The sequence below is a fragment of the Agelaius tricolor genome, unplaced genomic scaffold (assembly GCF_023055355.1).
Source record: "Agelaius tricolor isolate 1412-34295 unplaced genomic scaffold, bAgeTri1.0.p SCAF_23, whole genome shotgun sequence".
Taxonomy (NCBI): Eukaryota; Metazoa; Chordata; class Aves; order Passeriformes; family Icteridae; genus Agelaius; species Agelaius tricolor.
This window is the reverse complement of record NW_027269283.1, coordinates 4,277,953-4,293,190: the sequence shown is the minus strand read 5'-3', so window position 1 is coordinate 4,293,190 and position 15,238 is coordinate 4,277,953. Positions and strand designations below refer to the sequence as shown.

Below are 15,238 nucleotides of genomic sequence, written 5' to 3'. Positions count from 1 at the left end.
CATTTTCTGAATACTCACAGACAGTGTAAGGAGAGTAATTCAATGTCTACACATTTGCCATTTCTCAAGAAACATCAAGTTCAATTTCAACGGCTCAAAGTTCATTTTGTTTCTCTGAGGTTTTGAGTAAAAACAACGGTAGCTTCCAGCACTTTCCATTAGACTTAAAAACTGAAATGCCTGTGTGGACTCAAATGCAGGATGTTATTTAGTCTCAACTCAATATCCTTATTGAGCCTTCTAAGACAGAAAAAGATTATCAACTAAACAAAGATTTGAAAGCTATTCCCTGGAACATTTTGCCAACTAAATATTGAGGCATGTGAAAACCAGAAAAGGAAACAAAGATTTGGCAAAGTTAAACAGATCAGTCTCTTTTCACTGTCCAAACTGGAGGAAGAAAACAATCCTGTCCCTTTTAACAGACCACAAAGTTAGGCTCAATGTTTTCAGCCATAATGTCCCAAGACATTAGCAGTAAGAAAAAAAAGAGTATGAGTGCAAGAGACACTATTCTGTTAGACAAACTCATTATTTCTAGATTTCAGAGAAGCATTTCACTGATCTTCATAAAGAAAAAGATGTCTCAAAGAGTCCAAAATTACATTTTGAAGCACTTAGTGCCATCTTGGGCTTCCTTATTCATGTCCCACCAACAATTTCTATATCAAATTGACTCAGTTTCTGAGCCAAGATGGGGATTTTGCAATCAGATGAAACAGGAATTAAAATAAGCAGCATTCAGCTTTGTAGACCATAGTCAGCAGGAGACATTAGAGAGTCTCATGTTAGCTGGCAGTGTGTCCATGAAGCAGAACAAGCAGTTTGCTCCTTCACAGCTATAAAGCCACTGCAGTGCTGGAAGATGCAGCTCAGGGGAGATACAAACAAGCTGCTCTACCAAGCCATTTCTGTTGCATTGCCTGGAATTGACTAAAACACGAGTCTGCAGCACAGAGACAGTTGCAAAACATTGATGGAAAAAAAGGTAATTGTCCCACTTAATATATTCTCCCTTTCAGGCAGAAATGCAGAACTACAGTGTGTAAAGTCACTAGGAATTTTAACTATTTTAACACTGAAACATTGCACAAGGTTTTGTAATGGAAGAAATAAAGTGTGAGTCTGTGAAAAGAAAGGAGCTGTATGACCAAGCTGAACCTTGACTTGCATTGTTTGCAAGACTGTAACGCTGCTCCTGTTACCAAGTCTTAAAGAAGAAAATCAAAACCATCTGAGTGAGAACATTTTTCTCTGCAGAACTCATAAAAGAATATTTCAGCAGGAAAAAAAAAAAAAAAAAGAAAATGATTACTTTACTCTTAGCCAGCATTTGGCCCCAAAGAAGGCACAAATGCAATGGCTCCTCTAGTCTTTTCTCAAACACATGAAAAAAATGCTCTTGGACCCAAAGAGGATTCAGTTATATTGATATGAGAGCATCCATCAGCCCTGGTGAGATTAGCACATCATGCCATTCTGCTGAACAGCAGGGGCCACAGAGAGTTATGGACTGTCTGCTCCACCATGAAACACCTGAATGTCACTGCCTTCCACTTCCAGAGTATTCCCCAAAGGGCCTGGAGATGGCGCCTCTGCCCTGCGCCAAGCCTGCCTCCTTCCTCTGCATTTCTAAATAAGAGCAGGGAAATGAAACAGATGGAAGAACTCATGTCAAAAGGGCAAGCTCAAAACAAACAAAGAATACCTAAAAGGCATGGGACAGGTAGGTGTCTTCTCCCAACCTCTCTGTATCCAAAGAAGGTGGTAAGACTGGAAAGATTTTTTTTTTTTGATTTTTAAGTGGGCTCACAAACTGAAACAATTCATGAACTAAGTGCTGTTCTTGACTAACAGATATGGATGCATGCATCCACCATACCACACACCTTCAGTAAGTCAGTGGACTTGATTTAGCACCTTAAAAATAACCAATGGCTGGATTGTAAACAAGTCACAAGAGATCTTGATTGACTATTAAGAAAAAGTACTCTTCTATCAATTGCTCACTTCAGGTTTTTAATAAGACTACTTAGCAATGACTGATACAACACTCAAGTCCAGGAGGTTCTATTATAAGCAGGAATTTAGTACTAGAGTAGGACATCTATGCATTTCCTAAGGTACTTCTAATTGTACATGTCACTCTTGTGACTCCTTTGTAAAAGTTTCAGGCTGCAGTCACAACACAGGAGAGACACACAGAGATAATCTGGACTGGCTTTGCTGGGTCCTGTCTCCAGCAGACTGCAGGGTTCAAGTTCCAATTTTACAACAGAGGCTCTTTCAAATCCAGCTACCAGTGTTCCCATAGTTCAGTCTGTCCTCAGCAGAATCCAGCTCCTGAATACTTGGACAAACCCAGCATGTGCAGGCAGACACCAGGTATTCCACAGCTCCCATCTCCAGTTACTGGGTAAGCAGATCTACCCATTCTCATAATTGAGAAGAACATATCGTCTGAAGGGCTTAAGAGTGCCCCAATTTTTTCTCAAGACCAAGTGAGAGGATTCAAACACTGAGCACCTATAAAAAGTCAAACTGCAGCTTTTTCCAAATCATACACCTGATTTCTTACCTGGAGAAACCATTTTCCTTTTCCTTCTTTATTTTTATATCACCAGAAGATGACTTCATCTGAAAAACATAAAAAGTAGGAGTTGATTAGCATTTTCCAACGTACAACCCCTTAACTTGCAGAAGGAACCGTGACTATCTCCGTCCCCTGCAGTCCTTAGTGACCTACATGACAGAGAGGCAACATTTTCTGCAAGTCTTAGTCAATTCAGTACTTTTTGGCCCTCCAATTTCCTCAGCAAATTGGAATTAAGTATATAGTTTGTTCTTGCATGGACTGAATGTGAGATGACTGATTTTTCTCCCTTGTCTCTGAACCCAAGCTTGGCAAAGTGAAATGTAATGGGAGAAAATGTGGAGCCAGTGGACATAGCTCCACAGTGGAACTGTTTCTGTGCACATACCTGCAGATAAAGCCCTTATGATTTCATAACTACCACTCCACAAAAAAAAGTGTCTGGGTTAGCATTGGGATAATTCTCTCCAAGTTGATAAAAACTTGGATGTACAAGCTACATCTAACCCACTGAGTTTGTTCTATTCAGTATTATAAGCCAGAACCATCCTCTTGTCTCTCCCACAGGAGACACCCACCTTCTCTTCCTTTCTCTTCTCCTTGTCTTTATCTTTGTGTTTGTCTTTGTGTTTCTCTGAGCTGCCATCTTTGTGTTTGGTTTTCTCCTTGTCTTTGTGTTTCTTTTCCGAGGAATCTTTGTGCTCACTGCAAGACAAGAGAGTGTGTTTGCAGAGGAGAACACAAGGAGATTTGACTAATACAATTTCCAGTGGTAAAGAGTCACAGGTTTTGATGATTACAAACCCTAAAAAATAAGGGATCACCTTAACAGGAAGATCCACCACAGTCTCCTGTCCGGCATGACCCATTCTCCTCGGGAGGAAGAAGAACGGGAGGGATACCACAAAATCCCAGTTGCCAAGCCTCCACTTCAAGAAACCCATCAGCCTGGATTGCTGAGGAAATCCACAGCTGCTACACTTAAAGCTCAACACTTTAGGATGAATTCCCACTGTCTCTGCTTTTCCTCTTTTTCCTAGTCCACATAAAAGGTCACTGGAACAGAGCCGCCAGCGCCGTCAATGCCCGTGTCAGCTTTTGCTCAGACAACAGTTTGTCATTGTAGCAGCTCTCATCTCTGGAACTTAAAGAGAAAAGCGCTGATCTCTATTATTCCCAAACAGATGGGAAAACCAGAGCAAACAGGATATGTGATGTCCTTGTGTTTATGCAAAGTCAAACAGAAAAGGCAGGAATAATGCTGCAGTCCTCAGCTGGAGCTGTTGATGCCGCCACAGTCAGCCCAGCTCTGCTGGAACAGCCCCATCGTGTGGGGCAGAACCAACAAAGGTGTTTCCAAGTGAGAGTCTGGTCTGTAACTACTCTGGTGTTATGAATAGCAGTATTGAGAGTTTAAATACCTAGAATCTTTAGTCAGAACACAGGAGAAAATGCATACAAGGAGAAGAAAAATCAACCTTTATTATTCTGTTTCTACCCACTTCTGATTTCTGAGACATCAGGATAAACTTGTATCACATTTTCAAGTTTTTCTTATCAGCTAGAAAGACACATGGCTGTTTTCAAATGAAAATGAGGTTTCTCATGGAATGACAAACCTTGAAGCCAAAAGTGAGGCAATACTCTCAGGAGACTCAGAATAGAAACATCAAGAACTGGCCACAAGGATTAGCAGCAGTGGTGTGGAAGCCAAGCAACAAGCCTGGCAATTCTACAGGCCTTCAATACACACTTATAAGGTTGTGTGGACTCCCTGAGGTCACCCAGGGCTTTAGCAAGTCAAAGGCATGGTGTAAATCAGCATGGATAGGCACTAACCAAGCTGCCTCTCTCATGCTGGCTGCTCACACCCTCCCTTCTCAGCACTTGACTCCCATCACTGCTGTTCTCTGGGACACACTGTGCTTCTCCTCAGGATTACAAAATGCACTACAGAGCTTTACTAGAAAAAGGCACTTCCCTTATTTCAGTTATTTCAACACTCAGGTGCAAGCCCAAACCAATCTGGGTGAACACAGCCCTGAAAAACAAGCTGGGAATGCTGGGCAAGAGCATGATTTTTAAAAATTGCAGCTTCTTTGAGATTTCATTCTATCACAGAAACAGACTGCAAAAAGGTTGATGGTTACAGAGAGCAAGCAGCACATTAACCAGCTCCCATAATCAGTGTGTGATTAGGAGCAAGGCAATCACAGTCACAAATACACCAACCCACACCCAGCTTACAACTGCAGACACCAGCGTGGACAAACGCATGGGAACCTGCCAAAGGTCTAAATAATTCAAGTCCAGAGTAGCTTGAATAATAACACTCCAATAAATATACATTGAATAAATTGAATAAACACACACCAGCCATCCAAGCTCAAGCAGCTAAAGCATGAAAATCCATCACTGAAGGAAATCAGTACATTCACATGCTGTGTGACACCAAGAGACCAGCAGCAAGAGACACCAGTTTCATTTTAACTCTCTAGCAACCTCTTCATACAAAGCAGTGAAGGCCCATGTGAACATCAAAAGGCAACAGGCACTCTAGAAATGCTGGTAGTTAGACACACAGCACCACATGTTGCCTGTGAGCAGACTCAACAACTGCAGACTATTCTTACCCCAGATCATGTTATGTACAGTGTGCTCAGGCCGTGCCAGTACAGACATGGAACATCCTGACACTGGATCCTGAAATCCACAACAGGCCTGCTGCTCCTGCTCTGATCTCTCATCCCAGCTTCTGTACCCTGCTCATTCATCAGCATTCCAAGCTCAAGACACCTATTTAATTTTCCTTTGCTCCAATCAGATTCACTGACTGTCTGAAAGCAAAAACCCCACACATTACTAATAATTTTTAAACTCAGGAAGATCTGGAAATTCTGACTTGGTATCTTGCACTGCTCTCTGTATGCCAAGTACCCCATTTGCTGAAGATTTAAGGTTAACAATTTAAGAGGTATCTCAACCTGCATATATTAAAACCAATACTCATAATAATAACAACATTCAATATCACTAATCAATATTCAGCCTTCCTATATCAATCCAAGTTGTGGATGCCCCATCCCTGTATTCAAGGCCAGGTTGGACAGGGCTTAGACCACCTCATCTGGTGGAAGGTGTCCCTGCCCATGGCAGGGCATGGAATGAGATGAGCCTTAAGGTCCCTTTCGACCCAAACCATTCTGTGATTCTACAATTCCAAAGTACAAAAAAAATCATAACAAACACACACAAGGGTCAGACCCATCTGGTTCTCTGTAAGTCTACTTGTGTTTATTTTCTGACTCTTTCTTGCTCTTATTTGATATTTAAATCCTACCTGATATAGCATGTTTTACTCAGACATTAATTTGGATTTTTATGGTACACACTGCAGCCACTGGAGTCAGCGCACTGAGGTAAAGTTCATGGCAGTGGCTGTTGCTTGGGAGTTTGGAATAGCAAAAAAAAAAAAAAAAAAACCCAATTAAAAAAAAAACAAAAAACAAAACAAACAAACAAACAAAAAAAACAAAAAACAAACAAAAAAAAAACCAAAAAAACAAAACAAAACAAAAAAAACCTCACCAAAAAAAACCCCACAAAAGACCAAAAAAGAGAAACAATTTGGTTTTCCAAATCACTCAATCTCACTACCAGCAAAAGCACTAGCTTTCAGTACATGACTGCAAGAGCCCTGGGAGGTACACAAAGCATGACTAAAAGCAAACCAATGGATGACAAACTAGATCAGTAAAGCTAAGACTGAAACACAAACAAAATCACATTGGTCTAGAGAGGCAGAGACAATATTTGTGTGTGCTGAATGCTTACAGACTACAGCTGGAATAAAAAAAAACTGCTAAAACTTCTAAAAACTTAGGTTTGCTCAAGTGGAAGCTCAAATGACATCCCTCTTGAAAGACACTAAGTGGCCAGCATTGAAAAGCTGTCAAGCAATCTAATCTCAATTTTTCAGTGTAGTTTCTCAGATTTTTTCAGCATTAGAGCCAGAATCAAGAAGTCTGACTTCCTGACTCAGTCTTAGTTGCTGGTCTTAATTTAATTTTTTTATCATAAGACTATCCTTCCCCTTTGCTCTGCAATGAGCAGTAAATTTCTCAGCCAAGCAATGTGGGCTCAGATAACCTAAGGAAACTCTGTCTCCAGTTTCACTCTGCAGCTTCATTTTCCAAAGATCAGCACTGGTGGCTTGGCCCCAAGGTCCTGCTTGCTGCTGCTCCTGGTGACTGGGAGGAATTCCCTAGATAAAAATCTGATATTGTGTACTTTTCACTCCAGTGTTAAAAGAGAGCATAAATTTCTTTCCCTTATTTGTAGCAGCCTGCTTGCCAGCCCTATTTCCAGACACTGGACCACAGCTCAGCACAGAACTTCTGACATGTGCATCAAGGAAGGCTTGGGCCTCTCTTCTCTTGAAGGGATGGAATCTCCATCTCCCAGAAAACCTCTCTTGGAAATGAGCTGATAACAAAGGCCTCAAGCAACAATCCTTAGAAAAGGAACTTCTTTTTTCTCCCAAAGCAAAGCAAGTTGCTCGCATATTAACTGCAGTCAAGCTGAGCTGCTTTGGTCTCTCACTTGGCTCAGATACACATGTGAGCCTACAGGGAACACAATTTAACCACCACACTAATCTCAAAAGAAAAGAGAAGGCAACAGGATGCCATCCTTACCCTGAAGATGGAGTTTCAGCCTTCTATCAGAAAGCTATTTCAGACAATCCCAAAGCTATTATTAGGACAGACTGGGAACAATTTAAAGATCAGAAGCCTATCTTCCTGGTCAATTCAAAACTGGAAGAAAAAAATCACTTTTCTTTAAAGAAACCAAGCAAAATGGTCTCAAGATCACATGCACACTGCTAATTTTATCTTGAATTCATTGTTGAGAGCTCTGTGAATCCTTTGTTACCTTTCCTGCACATACATCTCTGCCAACAAGCCAGCTTGGAGTCATGGAAGTAGGACAGCAAAACCCCCATAAGATAGAGGGAAGCTCCAGGGGAAGCTAGCCTGAAAACAGGACAAGTAGATCACAACAATTGCTCATACCCAGCCCTGCTGACAAAGTAAGGTCTTCCTTCTCACCAAAACCACTGCAGTTGCATCACTGCAACAAACTCAAGAGTTATGCCTCTTGAAGGTGTTTAATGCTGACAAACCTGCAGAGTTAGTGTTTTTTTAAGGCAGCCAAGTGCAGCGGGAGATTACATTAACACAGGCAGAACAAGGGATTACATCATCTCCAGGTGTATCATGATACTACTGGCTTAGCTCAGACAAAGGCCAGGTGAGTACACACAACTCCTGAAGCACTCCATCCTTTGTGCCAGCTTGCTTCCATTTACAGTTTTAGTGTAAACAAGGACAGCCAAAGGCTGTGGAGAGCTCAGGCTGAAGCACATGAAGCAGAAAATGCAGCAGAAGAAGCCATTTCCCCTGTAAGCATGGATATATTTCCCAGTGAGCATGCCTGCAGGAGAGAGGAGAGGGAGAGGAAGGGAGCCCAGGCACCTGGCAGCAGCTGCTCAGGCTGAGATCACATGGGAAAGTCACAAGTGGAAAGTGTTTCCAAAGAACAGCAGATGTGCAGATCACAGCTTCCTCCTTCAAACTGCAACAGCTTCGCAGTAATTTAACACTGCGTTCTTCAGGTGCCATTTATGTACGTTAATAATCCCTTCCCAGGCCCTTTCCATTCCAGCTTCAAAACCACAAGCTGGGAAGGATGCTTTATCTAAAGTGTCTCTTACTTCCTCTCTCTGCTGTAATTAGCTCGTGACAGGGAATCTGCTAGCAGCGAGTGCCAGCGCCGCTTGCCATCCATCGGAGCTGTGCCTGCTCGGGAGCTGCCGCAGCACAACTGAAGCGTAAAATAACAGGGAATTGGGATTTCAGAGCAGCCTAAAACCACGATGGGGACGGGGCACAGGTGACACAGCCCTGCCTCGTTTGACGCAGTACAGTGTTAATGGAAACCTGTGATCACATCCAGGCTCATGCACACCAAGGGAGAGCTGCCTGTGCAGGGAGCACTTCCAAAGCAACAGCACCCCAGGGAGGGACAGGATTTCAGCTGGCTTGCAGGATATTATGCTGTTAGAGGGTTATCATATGGAATTACAGGGAATAAACACGTAAGCCCCAAAGGTTTTGCTGGGTTTCTGGCAATGAAATAAAATAACCTGAAACCGTTCTTCCCAGTGGTGAAAGGAGTCTTTTCACAGATAACAGATCAAGCCTTCAGCAAGAGGAACAAGATAAAAAGCTGGACTGATCAACAGCTGATAAAAATTTTAGGAATGAGAACAATATTCACAACATTGAAATGAGGATCATGCTTAGCACATGCTTTCCATGGACATGTGAGAATTAAGTAGACTACTAAATAAAAAGCAGAAAAATTTTCATTACTGGAAGGCAGTGTCACATTAGAAAACTGCTCAAGGTGAACTGTGCACTAAAATGGAGCACAAAACAAACCCACCCATGCTAGCAAACAGCAGGTGTGAAGTCTTTTTTTAAAAATTGCTTTTACCCCTACATCAGGTATCCCTGCCTCTTCCTGCCCCCAACACACACCATTCAAAGCATATCAGGATCCCCTAATAAACCAGGAGGTGTACAAGAAATCAGAACTGAAATTTATCTTCATCTGTGGCTAGCAAATGCCCGGAATCTGTGTTTTTCCTAGCAAAAGCATAAAATTAGAAGATGCCAGTGAAGATCAGGTCTGTGAACCCCTTCTGTGTTCCAAGCTTCAGCTCATCCCAAGCTGTGATCACAAGAGATTCAGTAAATGGAGGAAATATGCAATCTGACAGAAGATTTTCTTCCTGCGGCTCCGGTGCTTGTCAGGCTGACAGCAGGGCTCAGCACTGCAGAGCAGCCTCTCTGCTCCCATCCTCTGCCACAGCCAGCCCTGCCCTCCTCAGGCTGCTGGCAGCCCACTCTCCCTGCAGAGAGCCCAGGACAGCTGGCACAGGCACACCTGTTACTGCCAACACTTCCAACCCGCTCTCTAACAAGGCTTGGCTTCAAAGGACCTGTTATTCCATTATTTTATGTGGTCTACTTGTCTGAAACACTCAACTCCCACAGATCAGAAACCTATTGCCACATGGGATTTGTTTCATTTTATTTTTATAACCACTGACATTTATATTTAATGGATGTGTATTAGATTTTTGTTTGGAGACCAGGAAGTACGGGGCTGAGAAAATGAGCAAAAAAACCACACTTTGTTGGATAGTGATGTGGATTTATTTCTTGATACAGACTGTTTTTCAGTGGGCTTTGCATTTTCTTTCTTTGAGGGGTGATGGGGAGGTCTGAGGCACACAAATGTTCTCTCTCAGTTTACTACAGCTGTAAATGAGTGGTTAAGACACAGAAGTGTCATCTTGTGAGTGGGAGAGGAAAAAAGCAAGAACCAAAATTAAGAAGTTCTACATATCATTCCACACACTTCTGTCATATGAAATCAAAATCGTCTATTTTAGGTATTTCAGAGACTTATCTTGGCAGTTTAGATCCTTCAAAGTCTGGATACAGGAAACATTTATTCTCCTGCATTGGAGTTGTTCTGTCTTCTTGAAGCAGGTTTTATTTTAAAAGCCTTTTTTAAGTACAGGACAGGAAATGAAACTGTCAAACTATTACAGACAGACACAAAAATGATCTGCTTCAAACACAACCACACACTGCTCTTAAGTGTGCCCAGTGTGCACTGTGCTTCTCAGAATGCAATCAGGGGCTCTTCACACACCACAGATAAAATGTCACTGAGGTACCAATCCAAGTCTCCCAGAAAACAATGGCTTCCATTTCTGCTAAAGCACCATTCAACCTCTTTTGAGAACTACCAAAGATACAGCACAGCTTTTGCAGTAACACAGCAGCTTTTCTGAAATACAGAATGGATTTTGTGAAGATTTACATGCAATTTGATAAATCTAAGATAAACTTTTCCAAAGGATTAATTTACATCCTTTTATCAAGTGCTTTAAAAATTCTTCATACAGGTAAAACACCATTGAAACCCACCCACGCCATTCTTGTGTCCTAGAGAATTTTTCTTTCGTTTCTACCAGATTCATGCCTCTTTTTCACTTGTTTCTCATTGTCAAAGGAGAAACTTCAGTACAAACAGGCAGGCTTTTTACCCTTCAAACAATGGTCACCTAAAATCTCATTCTCACAGCAACTTACATTTACAGAATTGCATGGGTGACAGCTGAATCAAAGCATTTAGGGAAGAAATACTTAAATTTCAATTATTTCTATGAAGTTCTGTTACAAGTCTGCTGTTTTTACACAGCAAGCAGCCACGTACCCTTTACATGACTGAGCATGAATGGGATAGTGAAGACTCTGGAGCACTCATAAAGGAGTGATCCCTACAGGATCACAGGCATGGCCATGTATGTTAACTTCCCAGAGAACCACCTCCAACACCAAATCTCAAGATTCAGCACTATAATACATTCATTTTTAAGGTGGCAGCTTTGAAAAGCAGTGTGCACTCACTCTGGGAGACTGAAGCCTTCCCTTATGAAGGAACCTGAGGGGCAAAGCATTATTGTGTAATCTCTCCCCAAAAATGCCTTGAACAAACCTCCTGTACATGCATGCACTCAGTCATGCCACCCACAGGGGGGACCTTGTTTTGGGACCCCAGGATGCAGCAGATACTGTGCTCACAGGACACACAGGCACTTAACAGAGACATGAAAACAACTGGGAGCATTAGGCACAGTGCCTAGAAAACAGGACACCTTTCCCAGAGGGATTTCAAGACAACATGGTAGGGAGGAAGGAAGTACTTCAAGATAAGGCATGATTATGTGTCACCTCCTGAGCTACACCTCAAAACATCACAGCCATTCTACCTTCTTTCTACTGTTTTGGTATTTATTATTTGCAAAGTCAGCTACAAGTTATGAGCCATAATTAGTTTTTCCAGTTAAAAACATGCTGACCCTTTCTAACTCCTACACAAATGAAGTCCAAGCATTAATGAATTTGGGAATTTAAAGACAGTGCTTACATTACTCCTTACAAAAGAATGTGCTCTGCTAAGATTTCAGGAGAATGGTTTTTCAAGCAAAGCAATGAACATTTGGACATGTGAGGCAGTCAGTTTTAGGGTGCATGATAATCAGGAAAATGAAAACTAGAAATCAAGGCAATATAGATGTGTGAACAAAGGCAAAGAACATGTCCAAAGCATTTCATCCTTGTTGTGAGAGCCAGCAAATGCAAGTTATTTGGCCTAGGGGTTTTTCCCCATCAAAGACACATTATGGAACAGTAGGCTAGTGTAGCTTCTCATAAGATCACAGAAAATTCAAATCAAGTGTGTGCCCAATAAAACAAATCCACTTCTCTGCACAGACTCCCTCTTTTTCATGCTTCTTTTTAATAGAAATCATTGTTAACACAAACTTTTTTGTTCCTTTTTGGACAGTGTTATCACAGTTGCATAGCAGTTACTTTGTACACTCACTTGCCCACGGCATAAACACTATCTGTCATTCATCAAGTGTCACACCAGAATCTTTCCTTCCAGGGACTCATTTTTCCAAGTTTTGGTGGCAATTTAGGCTCCATGACACTTGTGTGTCAGGACTTACAACAAGGAAAATTTCCCTGAGTAGCATCCTAGCTGTGACCTACTTGCCTTGTGCTCTACCACACCAAATCACCACACAGACCTCCACATCCTGGTTCCTGCAGCTCACAGCCCAGGCTAGGGAGCAACTGGACCAAGGAATTCAGCAGCTCAAGAGCTACAGGCCATCACATCAATGTGGGCAACCTGGCAAGTGACTGGCATCAAACACTTTCCCCATCCAGTGGCAGTGTAGTGCATAAATCACATTGGACAAAACTGCACACAGTCCTTCGGGATCCATCTAACCCAGCAGTTTCCCAGTGCTGTCTCATCCAGCTGGGATATTCAGCCACTGTGGTGGCAGGCAAGGGCACCACCATGGTTCTGGGGCACCACCTTTCCAGGCACTTCTAATTAGGAGAAGGATGAGTAGCAACATGGGGGTCTCACTATGCTGAAGCAATGGGGGTTTATACCAGCATGAAGAGAACTCCACATTTCTGACAAACAACTGGAACCACAAACAAAAGATTATGAACAAAACCCACCAATCTGCATGAAGGGGAGGCTGAGGTAGTGCTCTGCACCTTTAACAACTCTAACCTACAATAATCTCTTATACATTAGTATCAGTTCACATTTGCAAGATACACAGCTTCAGCCACCCACATGGAAATGCAGGCAACGACAAAAATCAGGCTTAAAGCACCTACACTTGTAAAACCACACTCAAAATGTAGCAATTCCATATTCATTTATTATCAGAGTAGTTCTTGTAAGACTGCACATTCATTGGTGTTTTAGCCTATGAAGACTTCATCCACTTTTTCCTCACCTATTACTGTGCTTGGACTTTTCCCGGTCTTTTTCCTTGTCCTTCTTGTGCTCTTTGTGCCGGTGTTCTCGGTCTTTGTGTTTATCTTTGTGTTTGTGAGAATCTGTAAGCAGAGAGGCAAAACAAAAGAAATTAAATTGGGAGAAAACTCCACACCTCCCTCGTGAACCTCTGCATTTTTCCCCACCGCATTCTAGTATTTCTGTGATTCAAAATTTGTAACAAAACTCTTGGTTTCAGAGGTCCTCAATGGATTCATTGTTCCTGCAGCACAAGTTAATTCATCTTGGCAACAGCTGCATTTACATGGTCTTTAGTTCAACGACCTTTAAATGCTTTATAGACCCTGAAGAAATGCAACCCTTCCATTAACTAGGTACCTCTTGATATAGGAAGTTCAACCTTATTTGGCAGATGGGCAGCCTGGCTTCCTATGCCTCCAAGTATTCATGCTGAATACACAGAAAGGATATAGGAACAAAGCACAAAGCTGAGGTGTCAGGCCTGTTGAATCTCAAAATTTAATACTTCTACTTCCACAAGTATTTAATCTTGACAAAGCATCCTTCCCTTCTCCCTGCTGTGAATGAAAACAATTTTATTCTTATCCCCAACAGTATATAACATGACAGGCAGAAAGCAAGGAAAATGGGAAGTAATGGCAGAAAATGAAAAGAAAGGGTGAAAAGGAGCAAGAATTCTCTCCTCCTGCTTCTCTACTGCAGGACACATTTACCTCCCTCTGGTAACAGCCCCACCAAGAAAATGCAACCTGACAGCTGTAATGAGCTGTGTTGGTGGTCACCCACCTACACAGGTCAGGGTGGGTCCCAATTACGTGACAGGGCAGAAATGGGAGTTGGCACTCAAGTGAATCTACAGGAACACAGTAATTTTATTGCTATCAGCTTCTACTCTGAGTGACACTTCCCATCCTCAGTGACAACTGTGCTGTACAATGAAGTCCTTTAAAGCACCAAGGAAATGAATTCAGCAGAGAAAAAGAGCAACACAGTTGAATTGCAAATAAACGCATTTACAAGCATTTTTTTACAAGTATATTAAAAAGGAGATGAGGCTGGACTAGCACCTCAAAACCACCTCAAAAGGCCATTTACAGTGAAGATCAGTATAATGGGAGGAATACATGCAAAACCCAAAAACTCCCCCCAGGTTTTGTTTTGAACATGCTACTCAAAGTAATCAAAATTAAACAGGCTCCTCAAGAAACCTAAAATCTGTGCTGACTTTGGCAATTGTTTTTCAGATACCAGTGTAGAATTTCCAGAGATCTTGGATGTAAGGTATTAATGCTTTTTTAATTGTAAAGATGCTACCATGCCTCTAAAAAGACTCCTATCCCTGCACTAAGAATAGGAAACGGCAACAAAAGGATTTTGTGACTTTCAGAGTCACATGGGAAATGCACTGCAGAGCCAGGAACAAGCCTCATCCTCCTGACTCCAAGTCTTCTGCCACAAATTCATTTTTCTCCTTAACTGACACTAGCTCTTAAAACCTCAATCATTCAAATGGATTTAGAAGAAACATACCCATAGAACACGATTTTAACCTATTGCTTTCTGTAACTTCAGTGTTTGCTTTCAGACATCTGCAGAAAGTCAACATAAACCAACACAGGAATACTGACATTCAAGAGCCTCCAGCTTGCCCTCAGCACCTTTCTTCCATCCCCCTGAACTCAGCAATGTTTCCCAGTGCTCTGGTGTACACAGTGCACACGTTTAAATTGCAGGGATGAAGTTTTCCATATTTTGATATACACGTGGCAGGTTATGTGGAACATTTGGTGTTACAGCATAAAGCACCCAAGAGTTTTCGAGTACCTAAAGAGCAAAATCTCTTTCTCAGCAGGCAGAGTCTGCAGGCATCTCTAGCAAACTGTGTGGGGACCAGACACCCACACGCTCTGAACTGCAGAGAAGCAATTTCTCTGAGCCCTTCTTCCCACCAGGACAACACACATTTCACTGGCAAAAATGTTTTCGCAGTGCGTTTCACACTTGTGATTCCTCAGTTCAGCCAGGAGCTGGAAGCTCTGGCTGTTTGCAAACTGCCTGGGGTTTATTCCACAGAGGGTTTACTCACTGATTCCCACAGGCCTGGCTGCAGCAAACAGCAGCTATTTACACTTGATGAATAGGTAAATT

General features: G+C 42.1%; 1 protein-coding gene across 2 annotated transcripts in view; it reads right to left on the bottom strand.

The window, feature by feature from the left end:
• Positions 1–15,238, bottom strand: part of TOP1 (DNA topoisomerase I) — a 66,072-nt gene that overhangs the window by 23,896 nt on the left and 26,938 nt on the right. Inside the window, exons 3-5 of one of the 2 annotated variants that reach the window (XM_071446502.1) lie at positions 13,068–13,170; positions 3,172–3,298; positions 2,579–2,637 (exon numbers count right to left, since the gene is read on the bottom strand). In XM_071446502.1, the coding sequence (XP_071302603.1) occupies positions 2,579–2,637; positions 3,172–3,298; positions 13,068–13,170 (289 nt within the window). Of the gene's footprint in view, positions 1–2,578; positions 2,638–3,171; positions 3,299–13,067; positions 13,171–15,238 lie in introns of those variants that run through there. The other variant, XM_071446503.1, reaches the window with a different exon arrangement.